Raw genomic sequence first — 20,987 nt, forward strand, 5'->3', positions numbered from 1 at the left:
TTGCAGAGTGCAGGGGGACCTTAGTGGGGTTTGGGATAGCAACAGAGGCTGGGCTGTATAGGCAGATCCAGCCTCTGTATGCAGATAACATTCTTTAAACACACCTCGGGTTCTCTTTAAAGAAACACCAAGCCTTTTCAGTGCTGCAGAGTCGATTTTTAGTCTGGAGGTTCACTTTAAGGAATTAATAGATAAGATAACTCTCTCACTGTGTGGAGGTAAGTTTTCTCTTGCCTTATTATCCCCAGCATGATTTTAGTGAATTGAGGCCATTGTGTAGAGGAATTTTGTTTGTTTTGTGATTTTAATTGATTTTAAACATGTTTGGTGTTTAATAAAGCATTTATATTGTATTGTATTCATGGTGGTACAGTGAATTTATACCAGGATCCCTTTTTTCTTCCTTCTTTGTGATTACTTAATTATTCCTGCACGCCACACTAGATTAGGGAGTGCGGACCAGTACACATATATTTGACGATGTTCATGATGGTGATCTTTTAATCAAAGGGGTTTAAAGAGACACTGAAGCGAAAAAAAAATTATGACATAATGAATTGATTGTGTAGTACGGATAATTACTAGAACATTAGTAGCAAAGAAAATATTCTCATATTTTTATTTTCAGTTTTATATAGTGGTTTTTATAACATTGCATCATTCTGTAATATTTGCAGTTTACACACTACTCAGCATTCTAAAGGATTTTACAGAGCAGGCTGTGAACTATTGACCTGTCCTCTGGAGAGAAAAATAAAATCCTTGTCTGACAGCTCAGATAACAACCTTCAGAACTCAGAGCTCTCTGCGACTTTGAACGTCGTGGAGCTCAGTGGCTTTTTTGCATAGATCACTGGAGTCTCTTAACTCTTCCTGTACTGGAAACAACATTAGACTTATGTCTCTGCTACTAATGTTTTATTTCTTAGCTGTACTACACATACAAATCATAATATCATTTTTTTTCCGCTTCAGTGTCTCTTTAAGGCTGCAAACTAAGTAATCTCCAACATTTCGAGGTAACAGTGTGCCACTTTGCCGTGGTGCATAATGCAAGGTGCGTGTGCCCGCTGGTGGGAATGTCAGCGATACACTCAGGCAGCAGAGTGCTCAGTGCAGCTACCTCAGTATTTTTATTTGCAGTAAATGAATTGGTACAGCTCATATTTGTTCTGTTTTTTTGCCTTTTGCCTCCTCCAGGGACATATGGCACAGTGTTCAAGGCGAAGAACCGCGAGACGCATGAGATTGTAGCTTTAAAGCGTGTGCGGCTGGATGACGATGATGAGGTGAGGCTGGCGGTGCAGAGGGCGTTGTATACTGGGCGGTGGAGTCGGCACAAAAATCATCCAACTCCTCAGTTTATGATTCCTCCAACTTCTCTAATTTGCATATAAAAATCTTGTTGATTGAAAGTATGTAACATAAAAGGCATCTCATCACTGCCAAAGCTTAGGACTTTTAAAGTTATATTAAAGTGGACCTGAAACTCTTGCACAGGACAGAAGGAAAACAGAGAAATGCACCCTGTGTGTATTTAGAGAGATTAGCCTGTCTAATTTCCCCTCTTCTGTGTCTAATCACAAGTTGTAATTTGATCACTCCCCTGTGTCACATGACTGCCATGGCAGAGATGGCTCATTTGAAAGCACAGGCTGTTAACAATATGTCTGCTTCCATGAATCAGGAAGTAGAAACAGTGCAGATTTATTGTAGGATTTGTATCAGCTGTAACTAGGAAATGTTTTTTGTTTAAAGGTTATTATGCTGTTGTGTGTCTTTTAGAGAAGAGAGGATGTTCTGAGTTCAGGTCTGCTTTAAAGATTGCTAAAAAAAAGTGATTCAATTACCTGGGGCTTCTCCCAGCCCCCAGTCCTGTGTCGGTACTCAAAGATCCTCCGGTCTCCCGCCGCGGCTCCATTTCTTCACCGCCGACTTATAAGTCGACGGCTACTGTGCCTGCGCAGCTTTGGCCGTCCGCATTCCCGTTTGAGCTCCTGTGGTCGGGAGCGTCTTGCGCAGGTGCAGTACGAAAAAATCTCTACTGCGCCTGCACAGGATGCTCCCGGTGACAGGAGCACGAACGGGGACAGGCGCGGCCAGGGCCGCCCAGGCACAGTGAATGGCGACCGCTGAAAGAGAAAGTAAGCCGCATCGGGGGACTGGAGGATCGTTCCTGGATGGTGCGGGCACAAGATGGCTGCAGGGGGCTGGCAGAAGCCCCAGGTAAGTGAAACTCTTTTTAGCAATCTTCAGGTTTCCTTTAAGATGGCATTTGTTTTTAGGAACAAGAAGCCCCTGGCCAAGAAGCTGACACTCTACCCTGGCAGCCTGTCGCAGCCAACGTGAATCCCCGTACATGTCTGGATAATAAGATTCACCAGAGCCCCATATCAGCCGAGTTCCTGCGCGAGAAATAGAACATCTTTTCGTATTTTCTCTTTTGATTAAAGTTTAAACTTTAGTAGAAGTCCATGCATTTTTTCCCGACTCCAGGTACCCCAAAATTGCTCCAACTCCACAGCCCTGAATGTATGTATGGCTCCATATCATTCCTCATGTGATGTCATTTCTGTCTGTCTCCACACAGGGGGTCCCCAGCTCCGCCCTCCGAGAGATCTGCCTGCTGAAGGAGCTGAAACACAAGAATATTGTCAGGTAATCGCAACAACATGCGCTTCAGTCCCAGGATGCATCTCACCTCATGTCATAACCCTTGACCACACAAGTGTCTCCTCTCTGGGTAAAGAGATCTGGGTGCACAGTCTGGAGAGCTGAGACAGACTCTGGTTATGTCTTAAAGGACACCTGAAGTGAGACGTATGTGGAGGCTGACATTTATTTATTTCCTTTCCAATAACAGTTACCTAGCTGTCCTGCTGATCTTTCATGCACCAGTAGTGTTAAAATCACACACCTGAAACGAGCATGCAGGTAATACAGTCAGACTTCAGTCAGAAGTGTCTGATCTTCTGCATGCTTGTTCAGGGTCTATGGCTAAAAGTATTAGGGGTAGAGGAACAGCAGGAGAGCCAGACAATCTGCATGGTTTATGAGGAAATAGATATGCCAGCTTCTGTACAACTCTTTTTTGGTGTGCTTTCAAGGACAACAGAAGTGAGAGCAATATGAAGGCTGCCATATTTATTTCCTCTTAAAAGGAAGGTTCACGGTGGTTATACAAAAAAAATACTAATCCACTTACCTGGGACTTCCTCCAGCCCATGGCAGGCAGGACAAGCCCTCGGCGCCGCTCCGCAGGTTCCCGGTCTTCTCTGGTGGCGCACCAGACCTGGCCAGGTCGGGCTCTTCTGCGCCCCAACGTGCGCCTCACGCCGCCGCGCTGACGTCATCGGACGTCCTCCAGGCTGTACGGCCTGAAGTGGTTAAAGTAACCCTGTAGTGAAAAGTAGTGCACAATTTGGGCAAGTTGCCATGGAAGGGAGAGAAGCCTGAGGATTCTCTAGAGGCTTCCCCCATCCTCCTCCACCAGCGCTGTCCCCCGTGAGATGTCCTGACTCTACAAGCGGTGCACATCCACAACCTGTTTACTAGGAATTAGATTACCATAATGAAAAAATAAACTTTCCATCTTCAATTTGAATAGAGTGGAGTATACTGTCCTGTTAATGGTCGATGCCACGGTAAGAGAGGCATTTGTGTGGCTAGATTGACCCTACCACGAAGTTAACTAAATCCTTAGATTCAGCTGGCAAAAACCTATGGGGTGCTCTCCCCCCAAGTGTGAAATGTGGTGTTCTCCCCCCCTCCTCGGGCAGTGTAAATCCTCACCTGCCCCGCTGGTGCCCGGCTTCCGACCTTCTGCACCATCGCCCCCATGTGTCAACAGGCGCATGTGTGATGTCACCCCCCCCACACACACACACACACGTGGTACGCATGCCACATTGTGGCGCTCCTGGTGACTGGGGACACGGGGGTGATGGTGGATGAGGCTGGCAGTCGCGCCTGCAGGACTGGTGAGAATTTACACTGCGTGGTCACCAGAGGGGATACTTTACACTTGGGGGGCCGCCAGGAATTGACCTGCGGTCTATGGGCATGAAACAGATCTCTCTCCAATCAGATTTGATCAGAAAGAGATCGGTTGGTTCACCTGCCCATATATCGCTAGATGTGTAGGCACCTTTACGGTCTTGTTCCAGAGAATCTCTGGACTGTAGGAGGCTCCTGGTGGGTTATAAGAAAGCCAGAACTGAGTGACAGCCCCACAACTATCCTGTCTGTTTCATTACATCTGATTGGTGAAGAACAAAGGAGCAGATCCAGCTTAAGGTGGCCACACTCGATACAATAAAATTATCAGATTTTAGGGAAATTCAATAATCATGATAGGATCTCCTGAAAAAAATCTAAAGCTTTTTTTTTTTAAGTTCGACTGAAAAATCCAATCAGATTTCTTGTTTTAAAGAGTATCTGTCAGGCTGCAAAAGCTAATTTAAACCTCTATTCTCCTGTGTTAAACAGTTTAGAAGGAAGCCAAAAAGGCAATACTGAAGTTAAAAATCTCTCTTACTTTTTATGTGTGCTTATCAGCAAAGCTGTTAGACCCAAGCTCTTAAGAGGCCGAGAGCCATACTGCAAAGCATACTGCAAAGCATTCTGGGGCCCTCCCCTCGGCTGCTAATGAGAAGTTACAGGGTCAAGTTACAATAGCATGTAACTCAGTCCAGCGCACAGCACTGATAAATCTCGGGGCAGAGTATACTGCATGAGTCCGCTATTGTTCCTAGCCACATGGCTAATTAATATTCACTGCACAGTAGTGTTGTATTTTTTCTGAGTGGAATCATCAGGAAGCAGGCAGGACATGACGACACATTTGGCTTCATAGGAGACAGACAAACATGGAACCTGAAGCAAAAGTTTTTTTGACAGCAGTCACTGCGCACCGCTCCCCGCAGAAGGACGCTCCTGTGTGATTCCATCCACACCTCCAGCCCTGGCCAGGCTGGAATGTACTGAGGCGACCAACTGACGGGCTATGCAAGGCGCAGTATTATTTTATATATTGTTTCGTGCTTAAAACATATATTTGTGGTAATGCACCATCGGAGCGCTCTCTGTCTCCCCTTAAACATGGAACCTGCCATGAGCTGTCAGGAGCATCAATCTCTGCATATACTATATAAAAATTCTGTGAAATCCAAACGTGGACAGTGAAATGCATATGTAATGTAAGTACAGCCAATCTTTAGCTACTGATATGTGTTTTTTTTCTCTGAGGCCCTATACCTAACAGCTCCTCTTTGAAGATTATATGGTGTGTATTAGATTGTCAATTTATTAATATACGCGTACACACCCTAACGCTTTCCTCTGAGTTTCCAATCATTTTTATCATAATTGGGGAAAAATTGAACATAGATGTGTGGTACATTGGTCAACTTTTTTGAAATGTTACAATCAGTCAGAAAAATTGATTGCAATTCTTGATTTGAACAGATATTTAAAAATGGTATGGTGTGTGGCCACCTTTACACAGAATGCTTCCCTTGCAGGTTACATGATGTTCTTCACAGCGATAAGAAACTGACGCTGGTATTCGAATACTGCGATCAGGTAAGCAGCTGTCTGTCCAGGGATTATTTGGGCGGTTCTCACTTGTCACCTGAGCCCATATGCTATTTACTTTTTCTCCGGAGTTTTCTCCTAGGTGATCTGTTCACATCTTGTCATTAAAATGCCCTTTAGACCACTAGCAAGCAAGAAAACACTCAAAATAATTTGGACAGTACATCTCCTACTTTGTGGTATTTTTTCAATAACAAAGTGCTGAAAAGTTATTTTAACCACTTGCTGACCGCGCACTCATAACGCGCATCAGCAAAGTGGCAGCTGCAGGACCAGCGACGCAGTTCAGCGTCGCCAGCTGCAGGCTAATTAATCAGGAAGTAGCTGCTCGCGCGAGCGGCTGCTTCCTGTCAATTCATGGCGGGGGGCTCCGTGAATAGCCTGCGGGCCGCCGATCGCAGCTCGCAGGCTAAATGTAAACACAAGCGGAAATAATCCGCTTTGTTTACATTTTTACAACGCTGCTAATAGCAGCGTTGTACTAGATTAGCCAATCAGCGGCCGGGGATCGCTGTCACATGACAGGCAGGAGCCTGTTAGAGGCTGCACAGGACAGATCTGTTCCTGTGCAGCCTCTGATCTCCGGGGCAGGGAGGGAGAGGGGGGAATCCTGCTGTGGAGGGGGCTTTGAGGTGCCCCCCCCGCCCCCGCCAGCCACACGCATGCAGGAGCGATCAGACCCCATAGCACATCATCCCCCTAGTGGGGAAAAAAGGGGGGCGATCTGGTTGCTCTGCCTGTTATTTGATCTGTGCTGGGGGCTGTAGAGCCTGCGCAGTACAGCCCGGCGGACGTCCGATGACGTCAGCGCGCCGGCGTGGGACGCAGAAGTGCCGGGCCTTGGAGCGCAGAAGAGCCCGGCCTGGCCAGGTCGGGTCGGCCACCGGAGACCACCGGGAGCCTGCGGAGCGGCGGCGAGGGCACCTCCTGCCTGCCACGGGCTGGAGGAAGCCCCAGGTAAGTGGATATTCATTTTTATTTTTTTACCTCCCTCCCTGAACCTTCCCTTTAAGGGGGAGTCAAGGCTGAGTCCTGAAGTGGTTAAAGAGAAGATGAAAAATTATCTCCTAGGGCAAAACTGAAGAGAAAAAAAGTCAATTGCATATGGGCCCTGGTGTTTTAGCAGCAAACCACAATCTATAGCATTCAGAACTTAAATGCAACCAGCCGCTGTGGCCGAGATGCTAATAAACCATAAACGATATTTAACACAGAGTAGGGACACCAAGAGCAAGATATAGTGCAGTATGTGCTGGTAGTTGAAATGAAGTATGATAGAGTAATAAGCTATACCCACAAAGCAGCATTACCTCAAAAGTAACCACTGTATAGGTAGGTGGGGGGATTGGACCTGACCCCACTCAGGATTAAGATGTCACTCTCTGTAGATGAGGGGAAAAAAAGGGATATCACCCCTTTGCCAGGGGCAGACTTGATATAGTGTAGTATGGATACTGTAGTACGTGACAGATGTGCCTGGCTCTTCTGCCGACCACATTTGCTATTGCTCCGTTGTTGTTGCCTGATGAAGCGGGATCAAACCTGTGAAACACGTTGCATTGTCCCCCAGAGTATGTAAATAAACTTGTTGTATTTGACAAACACATTGGCAATTTTTGTGTCTGCTTGGAGAAGGTAAGTCCACCACTGCCTCCTCATGTTTTAAACTTTTTAGATACTTTTATCCTTTTTGACGCTTCTGTATCCATACTACGCCATAAACGATATTTGTCACCTGAAATGTGTGGATTTGGGAAGGACTTTTGGAATGATCACTGTACCGACACATTGTTTGACTCCTGGACTAGCCACATGTGCTACACAGTGAAGGCAAGAGGGAGAATGCAAGAACAATATTGTGCTGTGCAGCCTATGAAGTACCTGCAGTAACTAAGGGAAATGGGGCATTCATCTAATAAGGGGATCCTTACAGGGAAGGCCAGTGATATCCCCATACAAACTTTGGATTTCCTGACAAAATAATTAGGAAGAATTGTTTCAGGTGCGGAAATGCTAAAGTGTGAAGGTAGCTTAAAATTTAGGGGGGTGATATTTGTCTGCGAACAGCAGACTTCCTGCCAGAACTGCCAGTGACACAGTGGCCAGCCTGTGCTCAGCACAAGATGGCTCATAAGGAAGATGAATAGAACTGTCATCATTGCACCAGGCTAGCTCTCTGCTCCCTTCAGTAATCGGCATGGCCTCCTGAATATACGTGTAAATAGGAACCTTCATTCTCTGCCTTGAATTCTCCCCTTTGATTGTCCATTCTTTGTCTCTCTTTTTTTAGGACCTAAAGAAATACTTTGACAGTTGTAATGGGGACCTGGACCCGGAGATTGTAAAGGTGAGACAGGAACATGGGGTTGTGTGGGCTGATAGAGCTGCATCCATGGTCCTCCATATTTCTTGTGCCAAACTGTGAGAGACAGGGTAGTGTGTGCAGTGTTGTGGTTGGCACTGTAGTGTGTGCAGTATATCATGGAAGCTGTTGTGGTTGGCACTGTAGTGTGTGCAGTGTATGTGTGGTGTTTGTGCACAAGTGTTGGGTTGGTTAGCATTTTAGTGTGTGCAGTGTACCTGGAAGCTGTGTGCGCAAACATGTTGTGGTTGGTACTGTAGTGTGCAGGGCTGTGGAGTCAGTATGAAAATTATCCGACTCCCTAGTTTATGAAACCACCGACTATGGGTACCCAAAAATTTCTCCGACTCTTCAATTCCGACTCCTTAGCCTAATGCTTACCAGGGGTGTGGTGTTAGTACAAGTTTGTGAAACCACCGACTCCAGGTACCCCAAATTGCCTCGACTCCACAGCCTTGGTAGTGTGGGCAGTATTGTGGTTGGCACTGTACTGTGTGCAGTGTATCTGGAAGCTGTGTGCGTAGACATGCGGTTGGCACTGTAGTGTGTGCAGTGTTGTGGTGGCACTGTAGTGTGTGCAGTGTTGTGGTGGCACTGTAGTGTGTGCAGTGTTGTGGTGGCACTGTAGTGTGTGCAGTGTTGTGGTGGCACTGTAGTGTGTGCAGTGTTGTGGTGGCACTGTAGTGTGTGCAGTGTTGTGGTGGCACTGTAGTGTGTGCAGTGTTGTGGTGGCACTGTAGTGTGTGCAGTGTTGTGGTGGCACTGTAGTGTGTGCAGTGTTGTGGTGGCACTGTAGTGTGTGCAGTGTTGTGGTGGCACTGTAGTGTGTGCAATGTTGTGGTGGCACTGTAGTGTGTGCAGTGTTGTGGTGGCACAGTAGGGTGTGCAGTGTTGCGGTTGGCACTGTAGTGTGTGCAGTGTTGTGGTGGCACTGTAGTGTGTGCAGTGTTGTGGTGGCACTGTAGTGTGTGCAGTGTTGTGGTGGCACAGTAGGGTGTGCAGTGTTGCGGTTGGCACAGTAGGGTGTGCAGTGTTGCGGTTGGCACTGTAGTGTGTGCAGTGTTGCGGTTGGCACTGTAGTGTGTGCAGTGTTGCGGTTGGCACTGTAGTGTGTGCAGTGTTGCGGTTGGCACTGTAGTGTGTGCAGTGTTGCGGTTGGCACTGTAGTGTGTGCAGTGTTGCGGTTGGCACTGTAGTGTGTGCAGTGTTGCGGTTGGCACTAGTGTGTGTTGTGGTGTGCAGTGTTGTGGTTGGCACTGTAGTGTGTGCAATGTATCTGGAAGCTGTGTGCGTAGACATGCGGTTGGCACTGTAGTGTGTGCAGTGTTGTGGTGGCACAGTAGTGTGTGCAGTGTTGTGGTGGCACAGTAGTGTGTGCAGTGTTGTGGTGGCACAGTAGTGTGTGCAGTGTATCTGGAATCTGTGTGCGTAGACATGCGGTTGGCACTGTAGTGTGTTTAGTGTTGTGGTGGCACTGTAGTGTGTGCAGTGTTGCGGTTGGCACTGTAGTGTGTGCAATGTATCTGGAAGCTGTGTGCGTAGACATGCGGTTGGCACTGTAGTATGTGCAATGTATCTGGAAGCTGTGTGCGTAGACATGCGGTTGGCACTGTAGTGTGTGCAGTGTATCTAGAAGCTTCTGTATGGACTCTATTTGCCCTCAGCATAGTACATCTGCTTTATGTTCGCTCTCCTGTAGTCCTTTATGTATCAGCTGCTGAAAGGCCTGGCCTTTTGCCACAGTCGCAACGTGCTGCATCGAGACCTGAAACCACAGAACCTGCTCATCAATAGGGTAAGGTAACAGTGTGATGTAATCTGCACATGCAAGGGTTGTATTGATGTTTCTTCTGCTTGGGATAATCTCTCTGTGACTGTCTCTGCAGAATGGAGAGCTGAAGCTGGCAGACTTTGGCCTGGCCAGGGCATTTGGCATTCCAGTTCGCTGTTACTCAGCAGAGGTGAGTGTTATTGGCCTGTTTACTGTCCTATCAGAATCAGAATCGTTTATTTCGCCAAGCATAACTGGGTCATGCCCGGAATTGGGTTTGGCACAGCACATACATAGCTACCGAGTGGTACATAGACAAAAGGCAATACAATAAGAACATGACAGTAATACAAAAATGCACAAATATGTAAGTACACAAATATACATTCAGCGACAGTGTGCAACTTTACAGGCTCCCTGCTGAAGTCTACCAAAATGTGCAGGTAAAAAGTCAGTCAGTTAAAATGTGGTGGCCGGTGCCTGGATTGTTTGAGCAAGAAACGTGTTCCTTTTGCAGACCGCTCCTATGCAGGTGGTAGGGCACTGATAGAGGGTGGAATAATGTTTAGGGAGTTCAGGAGGCCAACGGCTGCAGGGAAGAAAGAGTTCTTATGTCTGGTGGTCTTGGTGGGGATGACCCGAAGTCTCCGGCCCAGCGGTAGAAGGGTGAAGAAGCAGTAGCCTGGGTGTGAGGGGTCACTTGCGATCTTCGGTGCCCTGGCACGCAGTCTTGTGTTATACAGGAGGTCAAGCGGGGGGAGAGGTCTCCCAATGATCCTTTCCGCTGACCTGATGATCCTCTGTAGTTTATGCCTGTCGCTGGTGGTGGCTCCCGCATACCAGACCAAGATGGAGGAGCAGAGGATGGATTCGATGGTGGCTGAGTAGGAACGAGTTAGAATCTCCTGCTCCATGCCGAACTTCCTCAGTTGGCAGAGGAAGAAGATCACTGCCTGTTATTGTGGCTCCACCCAGCTGTGTGCTCATCGCTGTCATTACAGGTGGTGACGCTATGGTATCGCCCGCCGGATGTCTTATTTGGTGCCAAACTTTACTCCACCTCCATAGACATGTGGTCAGCCGGCTGCATCTTTGCAGGTGAGTTAGGGAGCGAGTCTTATGAATCTCTCTACTTCCTGTCTGAAATAACAACTCTCTGTGTTGCCGCAAAGCACCCAGCCATGTACATATGTTACTCTCCACTAGGGATAATCCATGAGGTGCAAATATTTCCGAGTTCATGCAGAATTATGTAAAGTTTTAGTTTCATAGACTTTAGGCACAAGGTGCAAAGTTTCAAATATAAAAAATACAAACTGTCTGCGGGCCCAACATGGGCTGCAGGGATGAAATAAAACATTGCATTTGACAAAAAGAATACAATGGCATTATTTAGGTCAACATAAAAATGGATCATAAAAATATTAAATGGGAAACACTAGCAGTGGCGCTCCAGTCTTCACTTTTCGTTTTGTGGGCACCTCATTGACCTGATGAAGCGACATTAAGCCGTGAAACGCATTGTCTACTGTGCCGAAATAAAGTACAGTGGCACCCTGGTTTGCGAGCATAATTAGTTCTGGAAACATGCTTTTAATCCAAAGCACTCTTATATCAAAGGGAATTTCCCCATAAGAATTGATGGAAACCCGATTCGTTCCACAATCCAAAAATGGTTATATTAAAATGGTATAAAATAAAAATGTAAACAAGACTTACACTATAACAATCATTGCCATCTGTTGGCTCGCCCCATCCTTTTTCTTTGTGTGGCTTTAACTATTATCCAATGAGAGTTCCTTTTGAGGATTATATGGAAATGTGACTTCACTCAGATTAAGTACAAATAAGTACAATCCTGCAGCGCCAAAGGGAGAAGAACTATCAGCTCAGTTGTGATTACGTGACGCTTGTATACTTTTTTTTTTGTTGCTTGTATATCAAGTCAAAAATTCACAAAAATGTTTGCTTCTATTGCACAGCGCTCTTAAACCACGTTACTCTCAAGCCAAGGTTTTACTGTCAATGATTCCTAATTATGACAACTAGCCTTCATTAACCTATTTTGGTTTCTGGACGTAGAAACTACGTCCAGAAACCATGTGCGCTACCGCGCGCCCCCGCGGCCGATCGTGCGCGTGCACGCGCACTCCCGGCCGCGGATTCGGTAGTCAGGGAATCAATATATCGGGCTATGAAGCCCGATTACTGATTCCTCTCCCCCGCTGTAAAAGCGACAGCTTCTCTCGGAAGCTGCGCCTTTTCTGGCCGTTCCCTTCCTGATGCGCCACTCTAAGCGTGTGTTACGCTTAGAGTGACGTCATGTAAACAAACTCATGGCCGCTATCTTGTGGCCAAAAAGTAAAACTACACCTGAAAATGAAAATAAATTAAAATCAACACACATTTACATTATAAATCTATTGTTTACCCCCCACCCTCCCAAAACTACCCAAATAAAATGTTTACTATAAATAAAAAAAACCATTACAATAAAAAAAAAAAAAAACATGTAAATATTTACCTAAGGGTCTAAACTTTTTAAATATCAATGTAAAGATAAAATTTTTTATATTTTTTTTATTTTAAACTTGTTAATAGTGATAGATGCAAAATGGAAAAAATGCACCTTTATTTCCAAATAAAATATTGTCGCCATACATTGTGATAGGGACATCATTTTAACGGTGTAATAACCGGGACATATGGGCAAATACAATACATGAGTTTTAATTATGGAGGCATGTATTATTTTAAAACTATAATGGCTGAAAACTGAGAAATAATGAATTTTTCCATTTTTTTCTTATTCTTCCTGTTAAAATGCGTTTACAGTAAAGTGGCTCTTAGCAAAATGTACCCCCCAAAGAAAGCCTAATTGGTGGCGGAAAAAACAAGATATAGATCAGTTCATTGTGATAAGTAGTGATAAAGTTATAGGCTAATGAATGGGAGGTGAACATTTCTCTCGTGAAAACCACGGAACCTGAATGGGTTAAAGAGAACCCGAGGTGGGTTTAAAGAATATTATCTGCATACAGAGGCTGGATCTGCCTATACAGCCCAGCCTCTGTTGCTATCCCAAACCCCCCTAAGGTCCCCCTGCACTCTGCAATCTCTCATAAATCACAGCCATGCTGCTGACAAACAGCTTGTCAGAGCTGGCTGTGTTTATCTCTATAGTGTCAGTCTGCTGCTCTCCCCGCCTCCTGCAGAACTCCAGTCCCCGCCTGCATCCCTTCCCTCCCCGCTGATTGGAGGGAAGGGACGGGGGCAGGGACCGGAGCTATGCAGGAGGCGGGGGAGCAGCTGAGACTGACACTACAGATGTAAATACAGCCTCACAGCATGGCTGTGATTTATGAGGGATTGCAGAGTGCGGGGGGACCTTAGGGGGGTTTGGGATAGCAACAGAGGCTGGGCTGGTTAGGCAGATCCAGCCTCTGTATGCAGATAACATTCTTTAAACACACCTCGGGTTCTCTTTAAGGTAGGCTGACACCCACCTTCTTTTACCACATAATTATCAGTGATTGATGTTTGGGCGCCTCCTATTCCCTTGCGCTGTCATAAACAATAGCAGTAAGCCAGCTTAATCTGAAATGATGCAAGTGCAGTAGGAGTATAGTGATAGAGAAGTCATCGAGATATAGTGAGCTGAGGGTCCTGAGTGGGAAATGAGATAAAGAGTATGAGCTTTCAGTAAGGCCTGGGTTGAAGGATGGGGTAGGAAATATGGGGTCAGCATGGGTCCATTTGGTTCTGTAGGCCAGGCAGAGGCCCTTGGATATACAAGGGTCCCACACCTTATGAAAGTGAAGGATCCTATCGTAAATTATAGCGTTCATCAGAATTATGTAAATTTTTATTCAAATCTATGCAGCTTGAAAATGGACTAATCAATTTAAATCTGGGTGGGACTTGATTGGTCCATTTTCAAGTTGCATATATTTGCATGAAAATGTACATAAATCTGCATGACCTCGGAAATAGTTGCATCTCATGATCATCCCTACTCTCCACAGCTGTAAGTAGACAGAGCAGGGGTGGATGCGATTGTTTGGAGTGGAGCAACTCAGACAGTCCGCTGATAAATGAGGCCATTGTGGTACGGAAGTAGCAGTGTTATCAGGAGACTTGCGTGTGCGGGATACTCCTTTACCATGCCCTCTCTTCACACCCCTTTCTCTCCTTGTCAGAGCTGGCGAATGCCGGGAGGCCGCTGTTTCCGGGGAACGATGTGGATGATCAGCTGAAGAGAATCTTTCGATATCCTTTCTGAGCCGCCTCTGTCTCTGCGCGTATTCTGCTTACTACAGACATTCAATTATTGTTACCTGACTGAAACTTTACAGCCTCATATGTATGCTAGACAGAACTTGTGCAAAGGTGGCGTTTGGGCCCGTCTCAGTCCAGCGTGGGGACACGTGTCACTCACACTCGTTTTTAAAGATCTGAACTCCACCTCTTTAAACCAGAGCTCCCTAACCCTGTCCTCGAGGCCCACCAAAAGTACGTTTTGTAGAAAACCACAAACTTGCACAGGTGGGGTAATTAGTGTCTCAGCAGAGCTGATTACCAACTACTGTGGATTTCCACAAAACATGCACTGTTAGTGGGCCTTGAGGACAGGGTTGGGGAACACTGCTGTAAACGACAGCGGTAGTGACCTTCAAAGCACAGTGTTCCTCTTCCTACCGCGCTGGCCGGAAGCCACTCCATATCGTGCAGCGCAACCGCCCTCCTTCCCTCCCCGTAGCAACATCACACTTTGCTTGGCTATACCCAAGTGACATGTCTGTACAGTATTGGTTCCCCGCAGTGCCACCCGGACGATCATGATCCTGAGGGATGACACTAACGGTGCATATGCTCAGATCAGGCAACGATTGGATGTCTGTAGGCTATTACTGCTGTTGTGATATGGTACACTTCTTTTGATGGCATAGAAGTTTCTCCTTCCACCTCTGTTTCTCATATCCCTCTTTTCCCTGACCCCAAAGCCTCATTTCCACAGGCGGCTGAACTGCTCGTTTGTCATGCTGTTCAGGCTATTTGCCACAAGCTACATTCAGCAGAGAATACATACAGCCAAATGGCAGCGTTTGGCAACATGTGGCGGCATTACCCGGGCGTACAAGAGGAATCGCCGCTGGGAGACTTGGGCGCAGGATACAGCCGGTGTATGGTCCCGGCCGTGCATACAGACTGTTTCGGATTGTTTGATCCTCATCAGTGCATGGCATGGATTAATTTGGCTCTATGGAGTAGGGCTTGTGAATCCGAGAGGCACAGACTAACCAGCAAGCTCATGGTGACCCAGAACTCATTGGAGTGTGTAAGAATCCGAGAGGCACAGACTAACCAGCAAGCTCATGGCGACCATGCATGTTGGATTATTATGCACAAGCCCTACTCCATAGAGCCAAATTAATCCATGCCATGCACTGATGAGGATCAAACAATCCGAAACAGTCTGTATGCATGTTGGATTATTATGGCTCTGTACAAATTAACAAGCTGACACATCATTGCATTTCAGCGGTTCTGGAGGTGTGTTTAGCTTCTAAGGGTACAATGGTTAATTTGCATATATTCAGCAGTGTTGCTCTGGGAGACATCTCAAGCTCACTCCAACCTGAATTATCGCAAATTCTTTCTGTTTTAGGAAAGCAAACTTTTGTTTTTCTTAACATCTTAGTAAGGGGGCTTTTAGGACCATTGTAGTCCCTTACACACTTCAATGAGTTCTGGGTCACCATGAGCTTGCTGGTTAGTCTGTGCCTAAAACAAAAAAAGTATTTGGCTTGAGGAATGCCCTACAAACAGTAGGAAAGGAACACAATTATGCAATGAGTAAAAGTTCATCTCGGATCCACTTTAAACAGAAACCGTAACCAAGAATTGCGCTTCATTCCAATCAGTAGCTGATACCCCATTTTACATGAGAAATCTATTCATTTTCTCAAATAGATCATCAGGGGGCTCTGTATGGCTGATATTGTGGGGAAACCCCTCCCATAGTGTGATGTCAGGACCATGGTTCTAACATCACACTGTGGGAGCCTTGTTGCATTGTGGGAAATAACAGCTGTTTCCAACTGCCAAAAAAGCAAGCAGCATCTCCTTCCACTGACATCACCTGCCAGCAGTAAAAATGTCACCATGTGATAAATATCAGGATGTAAATCGGGGAGAGGAAAGATTTTACAATGGGAAAACACTGACTAAATCATTTATAGATAAATTAAGCACTTTTTTTATTACATTATATTCACTGGAGTTCCTCATTAAGGCTGCCACACACTGGTCGATTGCTATCGTTAGATCAGCTAACAGATAGATCCCTTTCTGATCCAACCTGATCACAGAGGGATCTATTAGCTGCCCATACACTACACACAGATTTTGAATAGATTTCAGCATGAAATCTATTCACAACCTGTGGAGCTGCCGCCTGCTTTGCCACCCCAATGATATTACCTGTCCCCCGGCGCAAGTCCCCATGTCCGTGCAATATCTCACTTCTTCCGGTGTCCTCCTCCATTCTTCCCTTCACTTCGTGTTCCGTTCAGTGGACAGGACAGGAGTGAAGAGAAGATGCTTGAAAAAGTGAGAGACTGCAAGGACCCGCGGACTCGCACAGACAGACAGGTGATATTACTGCTGCGTCGGTGGTTGCTGTATCGAACGCCGCTAACGATGCGCTCCCAACCCTCCTGCAATCAAGCTAAATTTTCCGCCTGGACAGATGACTGAATCGATTGATTTTGGATGGAAATCTGTCGATCGGTCAACATCTGCGTTAACGATTTCACAGAAGATTTGATCACAGTGACTGAATCTGCTGTATTTGGGAAATCGAATTAGTGCATGGGTACCTTTTTTACTTTTCTCACCCCAACATCCATATCTCTTTCTTCTCTTTCCCTCTCATTACGCTTCCTAACCCCCCCCCCCCCCCGAATCTCTCTGCCCACCCCTTACCCCGAATCCATGTCTTCATTGGCTGGAGAAGAGCTCTGCCACTTTCCTTCACTCTGCTCACATTATTGGGGACTCCCACAGAAGAACAGTGGCCGGCCATGACCAAGTTACCGGACTATAAGGTGAGATATGCGGGGTGGCCTGTGAGCTGGTGGGTCATACAACAATCCGGACATTATGATTGCTGGAAAGGTGATAGATCTATTTATAGCAAAGCCGTGATGGTGCAGCATAGTTATGTTATGTCCTATAGAAGGACCTCCATCCCCCCTCCTGGCTGCAGCTCAGATAGTGAGAAATATGATGTTGTGTTATTACTCCAGCCCTGGCCACAGAAATGAGCAGGCAACCTGATTTTAGCTGCAGAGGCCTCAGACACCTCCTGTGTGTTTGCAGAGCAGTTAGCTGGTGTTGCTATAGAGACACCAGTAGATAAAACACATTATTTTGCAGAAGGTGGAGGCTACAGAATTTGCCTGATCTCCTGACCCTTTTGACTAAATTGCAGTTAAAGGATACCACAACTGACATATGGCATAATGAGATAGACATGGGTATGTACAGTGCCAAGCACACAAATAACTATGCTGTGTTCCTTTTTTTCTTTCTCTGCCTGAAAGAGGTAAATATCAGGTATGTAAGTGGCTGACTCAGTCCTGACTCAGACAGGAAGTGACTACAGTGTGACCTTCACTGATAAGAAATTCCAACTATAAAACACTTTCCTAGAAGAAAATGGCTTCTGAGAGCAAGAAAGAGATAAAAAAGGGGGAAATTCTTATCAGTGAGGGTCACACTGTAGTCACTTCCTGTCTGAGTCAGGACTGAGTCAGCCACTTACATACCTGATATTTACCTCTTTCAGGCAGAGAAAGAAAAAAAGGAACACAGCATAGTTATTTGTGTACTAGGCACTGTACATACCCATGTCTATCTCATTATGCCACATGTCAGTTGTGGTATCCTTTAAAGGACATCTGAGATGGGCACTAAAGAAAAAAAATATACATACTTGGGCCCCCCACCAGGCTAATCGCTCCCTTGCTGTCCTACTCCACCTCCTTGATGTTTAACAATTGGCCCCGCAAAGACCTCCGGTCTCGGGCGTACTGTGCATGTGCAGTCCAGTCGCATGCGCTCCTGTGGCCAGGAGCAATTGTGCAGGCACAGAACGCTTCTGGCTATGGGGGCGCATGTGGTCGGACTGGTCCTGACTGGAGGGCTTTACGGGACGATTTGGCGAAGGTGGACGGCGAGGGAGAGATTAGCTTGTAGATGGCTGGAGGAAGCACCAGGTATGTATATTTTTGTTTTAGTGCCCATCTCAGGTACACTATAAAGAGAACCTGAGGCGACCTTCAAGAAAAAAATAGATACTAACCTACGAAGAGCAGGGCCGGGTTTGCGGAAAGGCACTCAAGGCACGTGCCTAGGGCGGCAGAATTTAGCAAAGTCAGAGGGGCGGGTGGTGGCAGATTAAATGCACCTGTCACCAGCCCTAAGAATCGTTGACAAGTCTGCTGCCGCGGCCGCCCCTTCACTGGCTTGGAGCGAGCCTACAGCAGCCAGGAGGCTGCATGCAGACCCCTTCTGGAATTTGGGGACCTGGTTGGGCAGCGCATTCCCGAGGTGAGGTGGTGAGGCTTTTAGCGGCGGGCGGCGGCCGGATCATTTAGCTCAATTGCTACCTCCCCCCCGCCCTCCGAGCAGGAACAGTCACTCACCTCTCTCCAGAGTTCCAGCGCCGAAGCTTCCTCTATCCCTCTGTCAGCTGCTGCTGTGCATCTCTATCTCCCGCTGGTGTCTCTCACATGTGACTCGCTGCCTGGCACATTACCGGCGAGTCACATGGCGGGGACAGCCAGCGGGAGATAGAGATGCACAGCAGCGGCTGACAGAGGGATAGATGAAGCTTCGGCGCTGGAACTCTGGAGAAAAGTGAGTGACTCTGTTCCTGCTCGGAGGGCGGGGGGAGGAAGAGGATATCTGCACCAGCTCCTGTTGAAGAGGGGATGTTGTGACTGTCTGCCTATACTAAGGGGGAGGGGGGGCAGCGTATAACTACCTATACTAAAGTGTGTGTGGGGGCAGGGCGTGGGGTACACAGCATCTGGCTGCCTTTATTTAGGGGGGAACACACCATGACCTATTATAAGGGGGGCTGGGGGCAACAGGGGACAGCATCTGACTAGCCATTCCAAAGGGGGGGGGCTGACAAGGGACAGCATCTGGCTACCTATACAAAGGAGGGGCACAGCATTTGGCTACCTATACTAAAGGGAGGCAATGGGGGAAAGCATCTGACGACCTGTATTAAAGAGGCTGGGTGCGCCTGGATCGCATCAGGCTACCTATACCAAATGAGGGGGGGGGGGCAGCATTCGGCCACCTGTACTAAAGGGGGGGGGGGCAAGGGGTACAGTATCTGACTACCTGTACTGAGGTGGGGGCACCGGTCTACCTATACTAAAGAGATGGACATAATATGACTACCTATACTGAGTCATAAACACATTCAGCTAATTTTTTTTTTTTTTTTTGCCATAGCTGCACTCCCATGTACAAGTGCAACTGTAATGGGCATGCACAAGTAGTGTCCTCACATTCCCATTAGTCCAAAGTCACTTGTGTACAGAAGAAACAGACACACACGAAAGGCTTTGAACTACTGGGTATGTGCGGACCAAACTCGCACAGACCCAGTACGGTTGCACACAGACGGGAGTGCAGCCACATGGAAGAAGAGGGTTCCTGGCAGCAGTGAGGGGTCTGAATATGTTCAGAGGGACCCAGAGCAGGAACAGTGGGCACTGGGAAGATCTATGAAGTTTTTGTTATTATAAATTGTGTGTAAGGCCTGGTGCACACCAGAGGAGTTTTTCTGAGCGTTTTGAGTTTTTAAATCTGCTGCTAATGTTATCCTATGTGTCTGTGCACACTGGAGCAATGAGGTTTTGTAAAAAAAAAAAAAAACCCATAGCATTACATTGGGAAGAGCTTTTGAAACCTTTCAAAAGCTCTTCCCAATGTAATGCTATGGGGGTTTTTTTACAAAACCTCATTGCTCCAGTGTGCACAGACACATAGGATAACATTAGCAGCCGATTTAAAAACTCAAAACGCTCAGAAAAACTCCTCTGGTGTGCACCAGGCCTAAGTTTGGGGGGTGATGAGATGTTGAGGGCGGTTGGTGACAGTGGGCCTTGGGCAGCAAAAGGTGCAAATCCGGCCCTGACGAAGAGGGGAGCCTCTGAATCTTACAGAGTTTCCCCACGTCCTCCTCCTGACCACCACCACTGCCTAGGACCCTCTGGAAGTTTGCTTCTGCGCTCCTCTTTGTGCACAAGTGTGGCCGTACTGAGCCCACCAGCAGCTCTGGCATTGTGCACGGCAGGGAGCACAGCCCACAATAACCTATATCTGACAAGTACATGTTGGATATGTTGTGGGGGCCCGTGCATGGCAATGGTGAGAACCACGAGGACATAGCAATCCTCTGGAGGATCCCTCTTCTTAGCTAGTATCTAATTGTTGTGTTTAGGCTCAGCTCTGGTACAGTTTAAACTAGACTTTATTTTCTGTTAACCAATCTTGTCAGTGTGAAATACATGCCCGAATTTCAAGAATTCTGCAAATTTGTGATAACTCCTCCCCTCCTCCTCCCCCCCAGTACCTGATTTTAAAGCGGACCTGAACTCAGAACTTCCTCTCTGCTCTAAAAGATAAGCAACAGCATAATAACCTTTAAAGAAAAACCTTTCTTTGGTACAGCTGACAGAAATCCAGCAATAAATCTGCAGTGTGGCACTTCCTGCTTTCATGGAAGCAGACATAGGGTTAACATCCTGTGTTGACAAATTAGCTGCTCTGCGGTGTAAAAGGAGATTACTGAGCCAACACAGCTGAGGGATCAAATTACAACTTGTACTTAGTAACAGAGGAGGGGGAATTAGACAGGCTAAACTCTCTAAATACATACAGAGTGCATTTCTGTTTTCCTTCTGTCCTGTGCAAAAGTTCAGGTCCACTTTAATAAAAGTGTAAATCCTGTGACATCACTAGCCCCGCCACCTCATGTTATGAGATATACTCTGAAACATCTGTGTCTCTATTGGCCGCCGCTGCTTCTTCTCCTGACTTGTGTCCTTGTGTATTTCCAGCCATACCCCATGTACCCGGCTACCACCTCACTAGTCAACGTCGTGCCCAAACTTAATGCCACCGGCCGCGACCTTCTGCAGGTAACGTATGATTTTTCTGTTCAGCCGCCTC

The 20,987-nt window shown here is 46.7% G+C and overlaps 1 protein-coding gene across 2 annotated transcripts in view; it reads left to right on the top strand.

The window, feature by feature from the left end:
* CDK5 (cyclin dependent kinase 5) overlaps positions 1-20,987 on the top strand; it is a 33,381-nt gene that overhangs the window by 7,442 nt on the left and 4,952 nt on the right. The window contains exons 2-11 of one of the 2 annotated variants that reach the window (XM_068235409.1): positions 1,201-1,289; positions 2,591-2,658; positions 5,523-5,583; positions 7,886-7,942; positions 9,657-9,752; positions 9,844-9,918; positions 10,730-10,826; positions 13,928-13,997; positions 16,777-16,837; positions 20,876-20,956. In XM_068235409.1, the coding sequence (XP_068091510.1) occupies positions 1,201-1,289; positions 2,591-2,658; positions 5,523-5,583; positions 7,886-7,942; positions 9,657-9,752; positions 9,844-9,918; positions 10,730-10,826; positions 13,928-13,997; positions 16,777-16,837; positions 20,876-20,956 (755 nt within the window). The remainder of the gene's footprint in view (positions 1-1,200; positions 1,290-2,590; positions 2,659-5,522; positions 5,584-7,885; positions 7,943-9,656; positions 9,753-9,843; positions 9,919-10,729; positions 10,827-13,927; positions 13,998-16,776; positions 16,838-20,875; positions 20,957-20,987) is intronic. The other variant, XM_068235410.1, reaches the window with a different exon arrangement.

The sequence above is a fragment of the Hyperolius riggenbachi genome, chromosome 5 (genome assembly GCF_040937935.1).
Source record: "Hyperolius riggenbachi isolate aHypRig1 chromosome 5, aHypRig1.pri, whole genome shotgun sequence".
NCBI classification, from domain to species: domain Eukaryota; kingdom Metazoa; phylum Chordata; class Amphibia; order Anura; family Hyperoliidae; genus Hyperolius; species Hyperolius riggenbachi.